Source organism: Poecilia reticulata, chromosome 1, assembly GCF_904066995.2.
Source record: "Poecilia reticulata chromosome 1, P_reticulata-male-v2, whole genome shotgun sequence".
In the NCBI taxonomy this organism is placed as follows: domain Eukaryota; kingdom Metazoa; phylum Chordata; class Actinopteri; order Cyprinodontiformes; family Poeciliidae; genus Poecilia; species Poecilia reticulata.
In genome coordinates, this window is record NC_088830.1 from 33850997 (window position 1) to 33870646 (window position 19650).

The window sequence follows — 19650 nt, forward strand, 5'->3', positions numbered from 1 at the left end:
TCATCATTTAGATATTCTTGTTTAGTTCATATGTACTAATATTTACTTTTGGCTGATTTTGCTGAATATACAAACAGAACATAAAGTGTTAAAATAACCCAGATGTCATCAAATTAAAACAACACGAGAAACTAAACTGATTTTTTACTTAATATTAACAATAATAGATCAATTTTCTTTCAGTTGTAAGTACAACAAAAGCAAAATAAACTCTATTATTTTAGTTTAGCTTATCAGGATGGTAACAAAACGCTGTACAATAAGATGAGGTAATTTAAAATAGTACAAATATAGATTGGTATAGGTTATATAGGTGAAATTAATCTGATGTAAAGTAAATAAGACAGATTACGCCAATGTAAGATGAGGTTAATAAGGTAACATGAACAAATGTGAGCTAAGGGCAAGCTAAGGTAAAGTAAGAATGAGCTAAGAAATATTAGCTACAGATACGGTAAGGTAAGTTTACATTAAGCAAACGTTAGCTAAAGTAGGCTAAGGTAAATGCTATCGCATGGAAGGCTAAGCTACGTTAAGGTAAACTACAATGAAAACAAGGTATGCTAAGACAGGCTAAGGTGAGCAAAGCTAAACTAAACGCAGTTAAATAAAGCTAAAGCTAAGCAAGTCTGAGGCTAAGCTAACCTGAAGCAAATGCAGCTAAGCTAAGGTGTGCTAAAACATTTAAATACCTCATCTTGTGTTTGTACGTCTAATCTGGCCATATGCTAGTCCTGAACAGAGCAGAAATTAGGAAACAGATTCCTGTCAGAGTGAGCGAAGCGTTTCCTTCACCTGAGCGCCTGATACTTACCTGTTCTCAGGTAATCTTTGGGAATCGCCCCAAAACCTCCTCAGCATCGGGATTTTTCACAGATATGGAAACTAAATGTTTCTCTTTCTGGAAGTTATACTTTCTCTGCAACTTTACTGAACTAACGAGGAACAGGAAGTAGTTTTTAGAGTGCAGCAGTGCTCAGACACCAGCTCTGGATCTCTACCACATGTGACCTCTGACCCCAACTTGCTCACATTCCCAGTCTCTGCAGGGTTGGCGCAGATGATGACAGTTTTCTTTCACTCCAGCAACCCGACCGTTTTACATCTGTCCCGATTAAATGGCAGCTGAGACGCAGGAAGTCCAGGGGGAGACAGGAAGTGGGTGTGGAAGCCCCGCCCCCTCTCACCTTTGCTGCTGGCCGCGTTGTTCTCGCTGCTCCCCAGAGACGAGGAGCTCAGGCCGGCCGGCACGCCTTTCACAGGAAGCTTGGAGGCGGCGGGAGCAGGTGGTCGCCATGCCGACCCGGAGGCTGACTGCTGATTGGATGACGGTTTGGGAATGGAGGCGGTGGGACTGTGAGCGACTCCTGATGCTCGAGGTTTGGGAATACCTGGGAAGCAAATGAAACGACCCGACTTAAAGAAAAGAACAAGACAAACAGAAACAAGTCCGACTTTCTGCCAGAATGAAGCTGCAGACATGAGAAAGTTTCAGCTGCTGCTTGACCCACCGTCAAGAATCAACTTCAGCTGAATCTAGCAAGCTAAGCGCTTAGCTAAAGCTAAACGCTTAGCTAAAGCTAAACGCTTAGCTAAAGCTAAACGATTAGCTAAAGCTAAACGCTTAGCTAAAGCTAAACACTTAGCTTTCCATCCATCCATCATCCATCCCCCCATCCTCCCATCCATCCATCCATCCATCATCCATCCCCCCATCCTCCCATCCATCCATCCATCCATCATCCATCCTCCCATCCATCCATCATCCATCCTCCCATCCATCCATCCTCCCATCCATCCTCCCATCCATCCATCCATCCCCCCATCCATCCATCATCCATCCCCCCATCCATCCATCATCCATCCTCCCATCCCCCCATCCATCCATCATCCATCCTCCCATCCCCCCATCCATCCATCATCCATCCTCCCATCCATCCTCCATCCATCCATCCATCCCCCATCCATCCATCATCCATCCCCCCATCCATCCATCATCCATCCTCCCATCCCCCCATCCATCCATCCATCCATCATCCATCCTCCCATCCATCCATCCTCCCATCCATCCATCCTCCCATCCATCATCCATCCATCCATCATCCATCCTCCCATCCCCCCATCCATCCATCCCCCCATCCATCCACCTCAGGATCAAACACGTTCCAGGAACATTTTTCTGTGACCTCTTTGTTCTCCAAACCCTTAAATCCGTTCTGACACTGAGGACTCAAAGCCGCGCTGAGTTTCCTTCGTCCAGCTCTTCCTGTTGGTGCGTCCTGAAGAGTCCAGCAGGTCCAGTTTGTCCATCACTCTGTACTGGGACAGGTTGTGGTTCCATCAGCTGGTTTTTAATGTAGTGGAAGATCAGATTCCCCCAAATTCCTTAAAATCCTTGAATGTTTGATTGTAGAAACGGAAATGTGCAAAATTCTTCCAACGTTTCTCTGAGGAATTACATTTTTATTCAGTTCAATTATTTTCTCACACGTTTGTTGTCAAAGCAGAGATTCCCAGAAGGCCACCTGGATCAGGACAGCGAATAAAAACCTGGAAGTTTTGTCTTCAGTTCCTTTGTCCCCTCTGAGCTTTTGTTTTGTTGCTCTGACTTGTTTGTGGGACCAAACTGTGGTTTGATGCTGAACTTTATTGTTCCGCAGGAAAAAGCATGTGTTGGGCCGGTTATGGACTCAGAAAGGAGGCGCTTAAGCTTTTCACAGAGTTAAATACAAGTTTAAATTACAGCTGACAGAGCAGCAGACTGGACTGGTGTTTCTGCAGCCGGATGGTTTACAGTGAAAGACTGTGCAGCACTGCGTCACTCGTCATTTCTGCAGACTGATTCACACATTCTTTCCAAAGACCGAGGCGGAGAGAATCCCTGAGAGAAACAAAGGCGTCCGGCTCCTCGCAGCCAGACCAGGAGGAGGGCAGAGGACATCAGACCGCCACCGGCCGCGGAGCAAAAACCTTCCGGGTTTCAGTAAAACCAGGAACACTTTGTCCTGCAACTTCCTGTCACAGCACAGAGAATTACCTCAAAGGAAACCAGGAGAAAATTCACAGCAACAAAAGATGAGCAGAACTACAAACCTAACAAGAGGACGGATGAGATGCTCAACCATATTTCACAAAAACGCAGCAAAAAACCAAACGAATCCAAGAAAAATCAACATCAATCAGGCCATCCGTCCGTCCGTCCGTCCATCCATCCATCCGTCCGTCCGTCCATCCATCCATCCATCCATCCATCCATCCGTCCATCCATCCAACGCCCTCAGGTCCAAGAAGCAGCAGGTTCAGGAATCATTAACCAGTTTCTCATGTGGATCTCAATGAGTTTCATTTGGAGGGATCAGAGTTTTCCTGGATCCCCAGGATGGAGCTGGAAAACGTCCAAGCGGCTGCAGCTCTGCACCGGATGCTAGAGTTCCTGCACTCATCTCTACGGCTGCATCGTCCGCACCAGTTCAACCCGACTCCGGTCCGGTCCGATTCCGGTCCGGTCCGATTCCGGTCCGATTCCGGTCCGCTCCGATTCCGGTCTGGCTCCGGTCCAACTCCGATTCCGGTCAGCTCCGATTCCGGTCTGGCTCCGGTTCGGTCCAACTCCTGTCCGCTCCGATTCCGGTCTGGCTCCGGTCCGCTCCGACTCCGGTCCGCTCCGATTCCGGTCTGGCTCCGATCCGCTCCGACTCCGGTCAGCTCCGATTCCGGTCTGGCTCCGGTTCGGTCCAACTCTGATTCCGGTCTGGCTCCGGTTCGGTCCAACTCTGATTCCGGTCTGGTTCCGCTCCGACTCCGGTCCACTTTAATCAAACTCCAGTTTGTTTTCCTAGAAACTCCGGTCCGGTTGGTGAGGTGTGAATGCTAAGCTAACTCTGGTCCTCCAAACCTCGGTCTGGGTTCGGCTGAAGTGAACTCTGGTTCGGTTTGAATGCGAACGCCAAGCGGACCGGAGACCGCTCCAAAAGCAGGAAGTGGCCTACAGAGCAGGGCATTCTGGGTAAAAACAACCAAAACAAACATGCTAGGCTAGCGTTAGCGGAAGAAATGGCTCATGGTCTTTAGCCAAAGACTAAAGAGAAAATCCTCCAACCGCTAAAATCTGATTTGATCCATTAGCTTATTATTAATATTTCCTCTTTTAGTTGAGCAGTTTAGCTCCATGTCGATAGTTTAGGTTTTAATGTTGAGCTATTGTGTTTCATACATTATTCTCTGTACAAAGATTCCTGATAATCACTTTAAATCAATTCTAACTTCACTTAAAACGATAAATTAATGATTACAAGTCAAAGTTCTTGCTGTAAAACCCAACAGAACCCAGAGGAACCAACAGAACCCAGAGGAACCAACAGAACTCAGAGGAACCAACGGAACCAACAGAACCCAGAGGAACCAACAGAACCCAGAGGAACCAACAGGACCCAGAGGAACCAACAGAACCCAGAGGAACCAACAGAACCCAGAGGAACCAACAGAACCCAGAGGAACCAACAGAACCCAGAGGAACCAACGGAACCAACAGAACCCAGAGGAACCAACAGAACCCAGAGGAACCAACAGAACCCAGAGGAACCAACAGAACCCAGAGGAACCAACGGAACCCAGAGGAACCAACAGAACCCAAAGGAACCAACAGAACCCAGAGGAACCAACAGAACCCAAAGGAACCAACAGAACCCAGAGGAACCAACAGAACCCAGAGGAACCAACAGAACCCAGAGGAACCAACAGAACCCAGAGGAACCAACGGAACCAACAGAACCCAGAGGAACCAACAGAACCCAGAGGAACCAACAGAACCCAGAGGAACCTGTACCTGGACTTTGTGCGAACACAGAGCGTTAACTGTTGCTCGCTCCCTTCAGCCGGATCAGAACCACCCAGAGCAGGAAACATCTGGCTCCGTTTGGGTTCGGAGCAGCTGGGTTGGGTTACCTCAGGAATCACAGTTGGGTAAGAGCTGAATCACAACACGTCCAGCGCCGACACACACAAACCAGAACCAGAACCGCTACCCACATAGCCTCCAACCCGACTCCACCTGGTGAAATCACCAAAGACTCGGGACTCGCCTCCGTCCAGGTCCAACAGAACAGACCCAGAATCCCCCAGACATGCAGTGAAACACGAAGACCTCAGGATTATTTCACTCAATTAGCAGAAAACAAGAGAAAACAACCTCCAGAGACAGATGCTTATATGCTAAGCTAAGCTAAGCTAACAGGAAGTTATACCAAGTTGCGTTAAACTGAAGTGATGCTAGGTCACGTTAAAAATGGAGATTATGCTAAAGCTACTAGAATGAGCTAAAACTGAAGTTTTAGCTCTGGTTGCCTTGTTGTTGATTTAGCATTTTGTTGGCCCTTCTGGGCCACCGTAGAACCTGCAGCCCGGCTCTGCCGTGGTGGCAGCATCATGCTGAGGGCTCGAGTCGTCTCGACGCAGATCAACATGATCAGAACCAGATCGTCTCAGTTTCCGTCTTCACCGGGCTGAGGAAGACATCTGGACGGGGCCGGTTCCGCTGGACCGCAGGGCAGACAACCAACGGGTCCAAACTCAAAGCCGGCTCAGAAAAGAACCGGACTCTTGGAAATCCCGGTCCGAGGTCCGAAGGCGTCCACTTGTCCCACCGGAACCAGGACAGACGGCTCATTGTCCTCCAGAAGGGGACGTTCAGGACAAAGACCTGCTTTCAGATGGAGACGGACCGAAGGCACGGAGCGTTTCCCAGCCGGACTCGAGGTCCGTTCAGCGAGTCAGAACCAGAACCGGGCTTTTACTACAGAGGCAAAGAGCTGCAGTAGGGACGGAGTGAGACACGGACAGATGGACGTCCTCTGAGACGAAGAGCTGCAGGACACAGAAACCGTCCGACCCAAAGCTGCTGGAGCGGTTCTGGACCCGGTTCCAGATACGGCAGTTAGAGCGGAAAACTCTCTGCGTGTGCAGCTGGATTTACACCTCACACACACACACACACACGCAGAAACACACACAGATACACGCAGAAACACACACACACACGCAGAAACACACACAGATACACACACAGAGAAACGCATACACACACGCACACCCGCAGATACACACACACACACACGCAGAAACACACACACACACACGCAGAAACACACACACACACACACACGCAGAAACACACACACACACACACACTCACGCGCAGAAACACACACAGAGAAACACACACACACACACACACACACAGAAACACACACACACAGGAGGAGACTCACCCTGGTTCTGGTTCTGGATCCTGGCTGCGGGTCCGTCAGCCTCTCCCCCGGCGCCGTCCGGTCCCGGCCCCCGGTCGGGCCGGCCGCTGCGTCCCGGCGGCCTGGAGGCGGCCCTCTGCAGGAAGAGCGGATGTTTAGCCACGGCGCTCCAGCCCAGCGGCCCGGAGCGGCGCAGCGACACCAAGGCGTCGGCCATTCCAGCCGGAGCCGAAGACGAGGAAGACGAGGGGGAGGAGAACTGGGACGGCGCAGAGGAAAGACTCGGCCCCTCTATAAACACACGGAGAGGCCTGGCCTCCGTCTGCTGGAGGAGCGGCCCCGACCCGCCCCCATCGGGTCAGAACCGGGCCTGAACCCTTACTGCAGCATACCAGCCGTCCTGTGTCGACACGCTCCCTGCAGCTGCGGCTCGCTCCGAGCGCGTGCAGCAGATCGGTTCTGGTACCGGAGCGGCTGCTGGTTCCGAGTCCAGACTGAACATCTGATCCGGACCGCCTGAGCCAGAGCCAGAGCAGAACCAGAACCAGATAAGAGTTCAGCAGGCGGCGGTTCTGGTTCAGCCCGACTGTCACCGACATCAAAACTTTGACCCAAATTATCACGGGGTGTACTTAGTTCTGCTGCTGTCGGGGCGGGGTGTACTTAGTTCTGCTGCTGTCGGGGCGGGGTGTACTTAGTTCTGCTGCTGTCGGGTCGGGGTGTACTTAGTTCTGCTGCTGTCGGGGTGTACTTAGTTCTGCTGCTGTCGGGGTGTACTTAGTTCTGCTGCTGTCGGGGTGTACTTAGTTCTGCTGCTGTCGGGGTGTACTTAGTTCTGCTGCTGTTGGGTCGGGGTGTACTTAGTTCTGCTGCTGTCGGGGCGGGGTGTACTTAGTTCTGCTGCTGTCGGGGCGGGGTGTACTTAGTTCTGCTGCTGTCGGGTCGGGGTGTACTTAGTTCTGCTGCTGTCGGGTCGGGGTGTACTTAGTTCTGCTGCTGTCGGGGCAGGGTGTACTTAGTTTGCTGCTGTCGGGGCAGGGTGTACTTAGTTTGCTGCTGTCGGGGCAGGGTGTACTTAGTTTGCTGCTGTCGGGGCAGGGTGTACTTAGTTCTGCTGCTGTCAGGGCAGGGTGTACTTAGTTCTGCTGCTGTCGGGGTGTACTTAGTTCTGCTGCTGTTGGGGTGTACTTAGTTCTGCTGCTGTCGGGGTGTACTTAGTTCTGCTGCTGTCGGGGTGTACTTAGTTCTGCTGCTGTCGGGGCAGGGTGTACTTAGTTTGCTGCTGTCGGGGCGGGGTGTACTTAGTTCTGCTGCTGTCGGGGCGGGGTGTACTTAGTTCTGCTGCTGTCGGGGCGGGGTGTACTTAGTTCTGCTGCTGTCGGGTCGGGGTGTACTTAGTTCTGCTGCTGTCGGGTCGGGGTGTACTTAGTTAGCTGCTGTCAAGTCGGGGTGTACTTAGTTAGCTGCTGTCGGGGTGTACTTAGTTCTGCTGCTGTCGGGTCGGGGTGTACTTAGTTAGCTGCTGTCGGGGTGTACTTAGTTCTGCTGCTGTCGGGGTGTACTTAGTTCTGCTGCTGTCGGGGCAGGGTGTACTTAGTTCTGCTGCTGTCGGGGCAGGGTGTACTTAGTTTGCTGCTGTCTAGGCGGGGTGTACTTAGTTCTGCTGCTGTCAGGGCAGGGTGTACTTAGTTCTGCTGCTGTCAGGGCAGGGTGTACTTAGTTAGTTGCTGTCAGGGCAGGGTGTACTTAGTTCTGCTGCTGTCAGGGCAGGGTGTACTTAGTTAGTTGCTGTCAGGGCAGGGTGTACTTAGTTCTGCTGCTGTCGGGGCAGGGTGTACTTAGTTAGTTGCTGTCGGGGCAGGGTGTACTTAGTTCTGCTGCTGTCAGGGCAGGGTGTACTTAGTTCTGCTGCTGTCAGGGCAGGGTGTACTTAGTTCTGCTGCTGTCGGGGCAGGGTGTACTTAGTTCTGCTGCTGTCGGGGCAGGGTGTACTTAGTTAGTTGCTGTCGGGGCAGGGTGTACTTAGTTCTGCTGCTGTCGGGGCAGGGTGTACTTAGTTTGCTGCTGTCTAGGCGGGGTGTACTTAGTTCTGCTGCTGTCAGGGCAGGGTGTACTTAGTTCTGCTGCTGTCAGGGCAGGGTGTACTTAGTTAGTTGCTGTCAGGGCAGGGTGTACTTAGTTCTGCTGCTGTCGGGGCAGGGTGTACTTAGTTAGTTGCTGTCGGGGCAGGGTGTACTTAGTTTGCTGCTGTCGGGGTGTACTTAGTTTTACCAGAACTCCACTCACCTTGCTGGGACTCCTCAGCTTCTCCTGAGCAGTCTGTGTCGCAGCTCCTCTGACCGGATCAGAACCCACAGAGCTGCTGGACCCGGCTCGACTCTCCGCTGCTTTCTTCTTCGCTGGTGGTGCAGACAGCGAGGCCGCCGCCCCCTGGTGGTCGGCCCGGGTAGACGCACCTTTCCCCCTGCTGGGCCTGAGGAGCCGGGCCACTTTCACTGGACCTGGAGGACCTGGAGGACCTGGAAGACCTGGAGGACCTGGAAGACCTGGAGGACCTGGAGGACCTGGAGTCGGCCTTCTACTGCCGACCACCTCGGCTCTCCTGCGGGGTTCTGGTCGGTTCTGCGGAGCAGATGGAAACATCTGGGAAGTTCTGGTAAACGGGTTAGAACCTAAGCTGGGTTCAAAGGTCATCTGAAGTACCTGACCAGGTGTTCTAGATGGACACGGGTTCTGGGTTCCCTTTGTCTCCAGGCTGGAGGTTCTGGCAGCGCCGCTCGGCCCGGTTTGCGGCAAATGGACCTCCTGAGGTGGAGCGGTGCCTCCGACTGGATCGCTGGAGGTCTGAGAGGTTCTGCCGAGGTTCTGGGAGGCAGCGGGACCGTCCGGGTCGCCCCACGGCGGTTCCGCTGCCCTCACCGTGTCCAATCCCCCGTCCTGCAGGTCCAGTCCGGCGCCGGCTGGACTCACCTGGCTCAGCGTCACACACACATCTGAGCTCACAGACACAAACAGGGCCTCGTCTTCCTCGTCTTCCTCGTCTTCCTCGTCCGCCGGGATCTCCGTCGTGTCCGAGTCGGCAGCGGAGGAGCAGCCGTCGTCCCGGTAACCGTCCAGGCGGGGGCTCCAGGCGTCCTGGTGAAAGCCGGCGCTGATGGCGTCCAGGTAGAGCGAGGCGGAGGCGTCGGTCTGGAACCGCCCTTCCTCATCCTCATCCTCCTCCTCTGGAGCCCACCTGGACAGCACCACCTCCGCCAGGTGGGCGGGCATCACGGCGGTCGTCATGGTAACCGCCAGCAGGTCGTACTCCAGCGGGCCCTCGGTCCGGCCGCTCGGACTCCGCAGCGACTCTGGAGACGAGGAAGAGGAGGAGGAAGAGGAGACGGGGAAGGCGTTGCCGTTGTGGTCGCCTTGGCGACAGAGAGGAAGCTTCATGCTGCTCATGTCCAGATCGAGTCACAAGTTTCTCCGTTCGGTTCACATGTTTGCCTCAAACTTCCTGCAGGTTTTCCAGAAACTTCCGGCTCACGGATCCCGGAATCCTGCAGGAAAATCCCACATGTTCCGGAGTCTGCAGGCACAGAAACACAGCATGGTGAGCTTCCTATGGAGCACCTGGAGAGCCAAAACGTCCGCAAGAAAACAACCAAACCTGCAGAAAACTAAGTATCCAGTAGCATGAATCAATAAATCTCCAGATTTGGTACAATAAATTATAAAAAGTCTAAAAATCTCACTTGTCTAATTATCATAGTTTAATATTCTCATGTCTGGTTCACCGCAGTGCTGCTGCAGAAATCTGCCTGCGAAATGTCGCCCCCTGCAGGCTCAACGCATCACTGCAGCTCAATGAGGACGTTAAAACTCCCATCAAACTCATCGATTCATAATCATTTCCATCTGATACGGACTTCTCTGGTGTTTCCAGCGGACCGAGCAGCATCTGGGTCGGTTCTGGTCGTGTTTGTGGGTCAGGCACTCGAAGAACCGGAGCAGCTAAATAAAGGCCTTCAGAACCGGGTCAGACCTCTTTTCTGTTCCCCGGTAACAACCGCGTCACTCACTTCCAGGTAGAGGAAGATGAGGAGGAGAGATGAAGCTTCAGCAGCAAACCGCAGAACCTCACCGGACCGTTCTCAGAACCGTCAGCGGGTTCCGAGGTCCGATCCGGTTCTGAACAAAAGGTTTCAACTGAAGCCGGTCACATGATCAAAACGGACCGGAGCGCCCCAGTGTCTCCGTGGGCCGTTTTGGACCAGAACCAGAAGCGGTTCAGCTGCGTTTAATCATCATTTCTGGGTTTGAATCTAATAATTTAGCTCTAAGCTTGAAAACACCTGGCTTCCCCTTCATAAACTTTTCTGAACACATTTCTAGATGGAATATTTCCTGAAACATTTTAGTGTTGGTGAATATTTCTGCTAAGCACCGGAAGCCTAAAAGGGTCGGTACGGAAGCCTAAAAGGGTCGGTACGGAAGCCTAAAAGGGTCGGTACGGAAGCCTAAAAGGGTCGGTACGGAAGCCTAAAAGGGTCGGTACGGAAGCCTAAAAGGGGCGGTACGGAAGCCTAAAAGGGTCGGTACGGAAGCCTAAAAGGGTCGGTACGGAAGCCTAAAAGGGTCGGTACGGAAGCCTAAAAGGGTCGGTACGGAAGCCTAAAAGGGCGGTACGGAAGCCTAAAAGGGGCGGTACGGAAGCCTAAAAGGGTCGGTACGGAAGCCTAAAAGGGTCGGTACGGAAGCCTAAAAGGGGCGGTACGGAAGCCTAAAAGGGGCGGTACGGAAGCCTAAAAGGGTCGGTACATTCTCTTTAACGGTTCGGTAAATGAAATGAGACCAAGTTTCTCTAATCCAGGGTTCTCTGAGCTCTTCGTGTTGGAGGATCGTGGGGTTGAAGGACATGAATCCAACCAATGAGGAATTTTTTGAGTCTCCGGGCAGAAATGCCTCCACCGGATCATCAGGACCAATCGGATCTCCGGTTGGACCAACGCGTTGTTGAGCTACAGAATATTTCAGAACATTGAAACGATTTAAAATCCCTTTCCTCCTCTCCCTTCCAGGTCGGAGCTGAACTCTGGACTCGGTCCGGTTGGTTCCGTCAAACCGGGTCAGGCAGAGACGGCGTCCTATATTCTCTAACCGGACCGACCCGGCAGCTCATCCCGTCCTGTTAGAATCAGCCACTGACAGCGGTTCCGACCCGCTCAGAGAGAAGAACCCCCGCGCAGCATTTACTCGCCTGTCAGGTCGGTTCTGATCCGACGGACCGAGTGAAGGAGAGGAAATCTGCCGGCTGATGGAGAGAAACGAGTTTTAACTGGGCCTCAGACTCCAGTCCAATCAGATGCTGACGCTACGATTGGCTGCAATAAACAGGAAGTAGAAACAGGAAGTAGAAACAGGAAGTAGAAACCAGGTCTAAAAAGCGGGGAGCGTCCTCCTCGCCCGCCAGCTGAAAGATGGACTGAAACATTGATTCAAAGTTTGGTGCCTCTGGTACGGCACAGACCCACAGCTCCCTTCGTCAGAACTTTCTCTGTAAACGGGTTTCCATCTCCGGCAGCGCGCCAACTCTCGTCAGAAAACACAGAAACCAACTTGAGTGAGCATGAAAACTTTTTTCCAAAGTTTTTTCAAATTCCGACATTTTCACAAACCGTTTCTAACGCGACACTTTAAAACGTGCATAACGAAAACACATTGATGGAAACACGACCTTTACGACCTCCGATTAACTCAAATCGCATAAAGTTAGCGTGTAACTAAGCTCTGTCAAAGCTCAGCCCCCAGAAAAATGTAGGAAGTGGGCGGAGCCAGGATCACTGAGGGGCGTGGCCAAGTGTGGACAAGAGTTAAATGCTGCTAGCTTAACGTCTTCATCGATATATTTAGTGACTTTTCAGAGTCTCTACTGACTTTTTAAGCAAAAAGTTAGCTTTTTCTGTAAAGAGAAAAAAAAACTAACAACTTATTTTGTGTGTTATTGTAAAGTTTTATGACGACAGAGTGTGAAAGTACTGGCCGCTCTGCAGCTCTGCTCTGATGGAGACCCAAACCAAACTGGATGGTCGGAACCGAAAGGGAAATTTAACAGCAGTACTCAACCCAAAGAGGGCAGCACCGAGACGGGTTTAGGCAAAAAAAATAGCAGAATTACAAGAAAATATATAAATGTTCACAGAAACATAAAGAGAACTTTTAGGAACAAATTTAGACATTTATCAGCAACACAAGGTTCATTTCTAGAGTTTAATTCCCCTTTAACTGGAGGAACATGGCCGCTTCTCCAGACCAGATGAGTCGAGCAACATGGACGAAAACACCAATCAGAAGCGTTACAACACACACACACACGCACACACACACACACACACACACACACACACACACACACACCCGACCCGGCTGATTAATTCATGAAGCCGCTCGGCTCACAGCTTCGTGTTTCAGGATCTGCTGCATCACGTTACGTCTCTGGGAAACGACGCCGCAACGCTGCCGACGCAGCTGGAGCAGTTACCGTGGCAACGGGACTGATCCGCAGAGAGAGGAAGGACGTGTCGCTCATAGCAACCAGCGCCTCAGGCAGGGGCGACTGCCGACGCAGCAAAACTCAGGATGAGGTCAGAGGTCAGGCTGAAACTGAACGTCTGGAAACGAGAGAAACTGTCAGAACCGCCAGAAAGAGCCGCCTGAACCTCTGGAACCCATCAGAACCAGTCCAGAGGGCTCGTCACAAGGACGATGGTGAAGCGGTTCTGTTCTTCCGGGTCACAAGTCCCAATCTATTTTTACATTTCCATTGAGAATCTGTGACCCATCAGAACCTCCTGGTTCTGACCCGTTACATCTCTGCGTTCTGATCGGACCAGGCCTCAGGTTCTGCTGCTGGAACATGGTAGTGGCAGCATCATGCAGTGGGGATGCTGCATGATGCTTTAGCTCCATGTGAACCAGAACCAGAACTGGACCATAATGCTGCCATTTATAGACGATTTTTTAATGGTAATTTAATTTCTAAGGAACATTTGGGACAGGAAGAGTTTTTAAATATCCACAATAAATAAACAACCAAAACATCAACATGGATTATGATTCAGTTTCTGGGAAAACATGGAAAACTGGCAGGCAGGACTTTCTAACGGAGCAAAACCGTTTTATCCTCAGCGACATTAGAGAGGAGCAACATCTACATTATTGATTTCACTTTAGTTTACCGTCCGATTTATTGATTTATTGATTAGAACCATCATCAGTCCGTCCAGAACTTCAACCGCAGAACAGCTGGGTCTCCAGAAACACACACACACACACACACACACACACAGTAACTGTTGCCGCAGTCATAACTTACTCTTCTGGCTCCTTTTGAAAGCAGAGAAAACGGATCCAGTAGGAAACGATTCCTCCAGCTGGTCGGACTGGGACAGACTGGGAGGACTGGGACGCTGGTGCTCCACGCTGCGCGATCAGGCGTCATGTGTGACCCATCGCTGCTGCGTTTTCCCATCCAGGCGGAGGGAGGAGGAGGAGGGATCCTGCAGTAAACACAAATCTGCTGCTTCTGGCACAGGACTACGGCAAGAGGGGAGGGACATTCCTCTACAGCACACGCAGGGCTGGGGCGGAGGGGGCGGTTCTGGCCCAGATCCTCCTCCAGAGCGGAGCCGCTCCGTTCTGTTCAGCATCAGCAGCAGAAAACCAAACATGTAATCTGATGCAGCGCGGGCCGGAGCCAGGCAGCCAATCAGAGGCCGGCTCAGATTACTGAGGACCTTTAAAGCTGCGGCTGGCCTCCCCGGTAACATCATGACTGCTCACGTGCGACCTCCTGAACGACACGACCCTCACGTCATCCGCCTGGAATCGCTTCAGGGAAAACATCCAAACATGGGGAAGTCGGATAAAAACTGATGAGTTCATGTTTCAGACAGAGGCTGGGCCAAGTCCGAGCTGCCAGAGCAGAACCGAACCACCGGCATCAACGAACCGCTGGCTCCCATAAACCACAGGACCTTCAGTATCAACAGCTGAACGTGTTCATCTATGGCTGAAACAGATCATATCGATTAGTTACTCGTCAAATTCGAGTTAAAGGGGCTGCTGGGGTGGTGCAGGGGCAAAGCACGACCCGCGTATGGAGGCCTCAGGCCTCGTGGCGGTGGTCACAGGTTCGATTCCTGGCCTGGCGACACCCGCCCCATGTCATTACCCGCTTTATTGTCACACTGCTTTCAATTAAACGGCAGGAGAGCCAACAAAATCTTTTTAAAAATATCGTGTTAAAGGGCCAGTCTCCCGTTTTCCAAGCACATGGCGTCCATTTTATAGCTTAATCCAGTAACTATGTGACCTTCGGTTGCTATAGAAAAGCTATATATCAGATGCGACTTAAAATGAATTTTACTTCATGATTAACGACTTAAAATAAGGCCTCCGTCTCTTTAAAGCCTCCTCTTTCTGAAGCTCCGCCTCCAGGAAGTCATCCCAATGCAGGGTTTTCCCCGGTGTGTCGTTAGCCTGGCGGGCCACCAGGCTTTACTTACGGCCCCACCAGGCTAAGCTCTGTTTGTTTATTTAAGGGTTTTTTTCCTGTTTGCCTTTGACTTTAGTGTTCAGGTTATGTTAATAATATCTTCCAATAACGCACCTGCAGGCATTTTCACATTTCCTGTCAACTTTAAACATTTTTTAACTCAAAAACACGGTAGGCCCCCTACCAGGTGATTGCTAATTGCTGCTGGCTAGTCTGAAGGAGCCGAGTGGGGTAGGAGCAGCGCCTCGGAGGCGGGGCTATGTCCACCCAGGTGTTTTGCACGGCTGAATGGTTGCCATGGAGATTAAAGGATCTCTCAAACATGCAGGAAAGAATCAAAGAAACACTGCAGGTTTGTTCTTGATGAAAGAATAATTTTATAACGAAAAGATCAAAACAGCTGATTTCACACTGTGCTGCCGCTTTTTATGTGCATTTAAAGACATAACTTTGAATTTTAAAAAGTTACGTCCCCCATGTTGAAGACCTCTAACCTTTCAGACTTAAAAGCCTGAAAAATGACAACAAAGTTTGGTTCTGTGACAAAATGTAAAAACAAGTTAAAAAAGTTCAGCAGGAAGCTGTAAAACATGCTGAGGTGAACAGCATCAACTCTTCTGTGCACGAAAGCAGACAGTAAGTTAGAGTTTCAACATTCCTCTCCTTGTTTTCTGCAGTGGGCGTCGGGTTGATGGTGCAGCGTCTGAAGCAAAATAATCTGATTAAAATCTCCTTTTACTTTGATTCGACGCATCATCCTGGTAAATTAAACGTTGAGGAACCAGCGCAGCACATCGGGGGGCAGAGGACGTGTTTCTACAAGCTAAAACTGCTGGTGGACCAACTGCAGGAAAACTCCTGAAACATTTATCCAAGAAGTTTGTGTCCGAAACGTTTGGAGCAACAAACGTTTCCCTGAGTGAGAGAAAGTCTGGAAACTCTGACTCAGTGAGATCCTCTAACCAGCTCCAGCTTCTCCCACACAGGAAGTGTGAATGGAAATGTGCGGGAATGTTTTCCGTCATGATAACGAGTCTTCCTTAAGAGTTCTGGGACGCCATGCTTCACCCTCGGGGTCAGAGGTCACATGAAGGTGTTGTGGTCCTCTGCATAAATTCTCCAATAAAACTAAGGAAATGGTGCCCCAGTTTTCTGCTCCCCTGATGCCTTCACTGAATCCTGGAAACCACAGAGCAGCCGAAAACAACCAGCTGGAGGAGCGAAGGTGTGTGGGTGAGAGTCCATCCATCTGCTACTCCAACCAAAATAACTAACTGAGAGTTAAATCTCTCAGTTATTCCCTTCCAGCCAGTCAGACATCTTTTAAAGCGATCCGGATCAGGAGCTCGCTGGGAGTTTTTCTTTTAGCTTTTTTATTTTTACTCATTTTTAGTAATGACCTGATCATTTTCAGATAAATGTTTCCTGTTATACCTCTCAACTCTGATCTATAAATTATAAACTGTACAGCTTTTAACTATCAAATAGAAGCACAATTCATATTGTTTTGCCGTCTTCTTTGGATGGGTTACTGAAATTTATTTTGTTCTGCGAATCTCGTTACGGCGAGTTTTATATCTTATTTATTTTCTAGCTCTGGCAGATCACCGGACGTTAGCACCATGGCTACATATTAGCCATTTTTACCATAACCTGGTAAAAACGGTTACATTAAATAAAAGTATTGTTGCAAATCAATTAGAACAGACCACAATTTTAAAATTATATCATCTCCAACTGCCAGTTAGCTGCTAAATGCTGCATGTGGCTAACAGCTAACTGCAATTTTCACATTATAGAGACTGTCCTTTAGCCTGTTAGCAAAACTTTATTGGACCTTTTATCATAACTTCTCCCTGGTAGCAACAGGTACATTAAATAAAAGTAATGTTGCAGTTTAATTAACATCATCCACTATATTAAAGCTATTTTATTGACCAACTGCCATTTTGCTGCTAAATGCTACATGTGGCTAACAGCTAGGTGCTAGCTAAGTCATCTGCATTTTTCCAGTTATTTAGCACAAAGGTTCCATGTTATAACTCTTAGTAATTATAAGATTTTTACAGTGAAACATGGCAATGATTAAAGTGGGAGTGACTCAACACTGTAAAGAAAAGGGTCACAAAAAAACCCAAGAACTGAGCTACCAAAAGCTAACAGCTAACAGAGCTAAAGGCTCTGTTGTAGCTCTGGGAACCAGGTAGTTTTTCTCTTGGATTAAGCTGGTGTTCGGTTAAACTTCAAACAAATCCATGGCTCAACATTTCTGAGAAATAAGTTCAGAGTAGAAAGTTTGTCAAGCAGCAGAACAGGTTTACGTGACTGAACCTGCGGTCAAACTGTGGTTGTGGTTAAAGAGGTTAAACTGTCACTGAGGCTGGAAGCCGCAGGAGCAAATCCCATCAGAGCAGCTAGTGTTGTTTTAGTGTGTTTATGGATAATAGAAGAAATGAAAAGCAGTTACTGATTCAATCCCAGCAACAAGTCTGAGCAGAGCGCAGCTTTCAGCTCCACGCTGACATCCAGACGCAAAAATGCCAATTATGACGAGCCGGCGAGAACAATCAGCTTCACCAAGGAGCGGCTGCATCAGACGAGGCTGAAAAAGAACAGGAAACATCCGCAGGGTTTAACCTGTGGTGAAAACTAAAATGAAATAAGATCAGCAGTGAGATCAGCCAAACTCAGAGGAGATCCATTAAAGCTATAAGCCCAGCAGCAGCAGACTTTATGGACAAAACTGAGTGGGATGTTTTAGCCAAAACTAGTTTCTTTCATATTGAAATAATTGTGTTCTCTCTTTTGGAGAAAACATTTTCAAATCAAACATCCAAGACAAAACGCGACAAATATTTGTCCATCGTTTTCTGTGGGCACAGCTGACAGCAGTAAGAAATAAACTAAAACAAAGTCAGATTTTAAAAAATATTAATTAATAATGGAGATAAAGATATGTATTATTATGCAAGACTTAAGGAAGAATGACTGAAGATGGCGACTTAAAAAAATATACAACTGAATATAGAAGCAAAAATATGTAAATATTTAAAGAATAAAAAGCAAATGTTGAAAGAAGATTCCCAGATTAAACCATCTGCCAGCAAAGAGCCGAGAGAAGCACAAGGATCTGGTGGACAGCCGAGTCTCAGAATAATCAAATTAAATGGCTGCAACACTAAAAACTCATTCATAACAACACAGCCTCCAGCAGCGGACAAATCCATCAGTTTCCCTTTTTCTCTTCAGGGTGAAATGACTGAGGAGCCAATCAGGAGCAGCCAGAGGTCATGAAAGTGTTTCCTGAGAGCTCTGCTCGCCAAGGAGAGCCACAGAGTCTTACTTAATCCTGGCCAGGCCTGCGGGATGATGCAGAGGACAACCTGTTATGTAACACCCAGAATGCTGCAGCTGCACAAATGTCCATCACACACAGGGACAGGGTGCTGCAGACAGGGTGGACAGAGACAGGACACCTGCAGCTGCAGGTAACCAGGCATGCGGACAGCGCCGTGCATCTCATTCATTAAAGAAACCGCATCAAAGTTTTTCTGTTACAGAAATATTAAAAATATGATAATCAAAAACTTCACATTCTCTCTCAGGTTCCCAGAAATACATTAAATATTTACGCTGCTATAAAACTGCAGCAGCTGCTTCCTCAGTGGAAAATCTGCCGTTTCTTAGCAGCTTCGTGATGTAAAAATGAATCATTTCTGCATCTTGTTTCTAATAAACAGTAAAATCCCACAGCCAGTACACCCACCGTCTGCTGCAGCAGGAGCCACGCAACCTGCAGCCTTCACCTGGACACAACAGGAACCAGACTCTTCACGTTTCCTCCTCCGAACCCAGCCGAACCGCGCTCCCAGGTGGGCCCAGCTGGTTCCGGTGGATGACGGCGATCACCGGAGGAGTCTTCAAGTCTCATCGGCGGGCAGCCAATCAGTGAAGTGAGCCGGTCACCCACTCACATGGCTCACGCACTATATGTATTGGCGGAGGAATACATGATGTAAAAATACTTATCTTTTTAACTTCGTCTGTATTATATAAAACGTTCAGTTAAACTGCCATTTTTATATGATTTTTTTTCTTTAATGTGTTTTATTAATCGTGCTCCTCGTGTGTTGTCTTAGGTTTAAAACGGATTAGATTCAGTAATCAGAAACAAATAAAATGTGTTCAACTTTACTGCGTCTGGCCAGCTTTACCTGTAGCTATGAGTGACTACTGCCACCTGGCGGCCGGAGAGGGACTCACCGTTGGATCCGCTAAAACGCCTCCCGTTAAATTTCTTCACGTTTTTTAAGTCCTATCACAGCTTCACTCTGACGTGTTGAGTCACTTTAAGGTTTTGCCGCATTTTTTAATTGTTTAGCATGATTATTAATTTTTATTCAGTTTTTTTTGTCGGAAGACATGAAAAGCAGCAGCTCTGCGGTTGATATGGTTTTAATTGTGTTTGATAATATCCATCCACTCCCGCTATTCAGACTAAAACACAATTTATAAATTATAATACTGATATAATAATATACAACACTGACAATATGTAGTTTAATAATATAAAAATTATGCATCATATGTCATCTTATTATGTGATTTAATGAAAATTACTTATTTTAATATAATCATCAATTATGTTTTTATACATTTCAAAGGAAGAAAAACTAAGACAACAGAACCGGGAAGCATTAGAAACAAAAAACAGGCCAGAATGGGTAAATTCTGATTTGTCAATCAATCAATCAATCTTTATTCCAGACCAAAAAGGTCCATAAAAAAGATAAAAACAAAAATAAGAGAAAAGAAATAATAAAATAAAAAAAAATAAATAAATAAAAAACATGACATTCACTGAGT

At 48.8% G+C, this 19650-nt stretch overlaps 1 protein-coding gene and 1 long non-coding RNA gene across 5 annotated transcripts in view; one reads left to right on the forward strand and one right to left on the reverse strand.

Annotated features, from left to right (window-relative positions):
* Positions 1-18728, reverse strand: part of LOC103473192 (uncharacterized) — a 47289-nt gene extending 28561 nt beyond the window's left edge. For 2 of the 4 annotated variants that reach the window (XM_081611831.1, XM_081611821.1), the window contains exons 1-5: positions 18551-18727; positions 8949-9816; positions 8532-8867; positions 6267-6381; positions 1188-1391 (exon numbers count right to left, since the gene is read on the reverse strand). In XM_081611831.1, the coding sequence (XP_081467957.1) occupies positions 1188-1391; positions 6267-6381; positions 8532-8867; positions 8949-9689 (1396 nt within the window). In that variant the 5' untranslated portion in view covers positions 9690-9816; positions 18551-18727. Of the gene's footprint in view, positions 1-1187; positions 1392-6266; positions 6382-8531; positions 8868-8948; positions 9817-13602; positions 15227-18550 lie in introns of those variants that run through there. The other 2 variants (XM_081611826.1, XM_081611825.1) reach the window with 2 other exon arrangements.
* On the forward strand, positions 15431-18614 carry LOC145553162 (uncharacterized). Its single transcript, XR_014089410.1, has 3 exons — positions 15431-16009; positions 18034-18272; positions 18525-18614. It is a non-coding gene; the product is annotated as an uncharacterized LOC145553162 (long non-coding RNA).
* Positions 18729-19650: the final 922 nt, after the last annotated feature.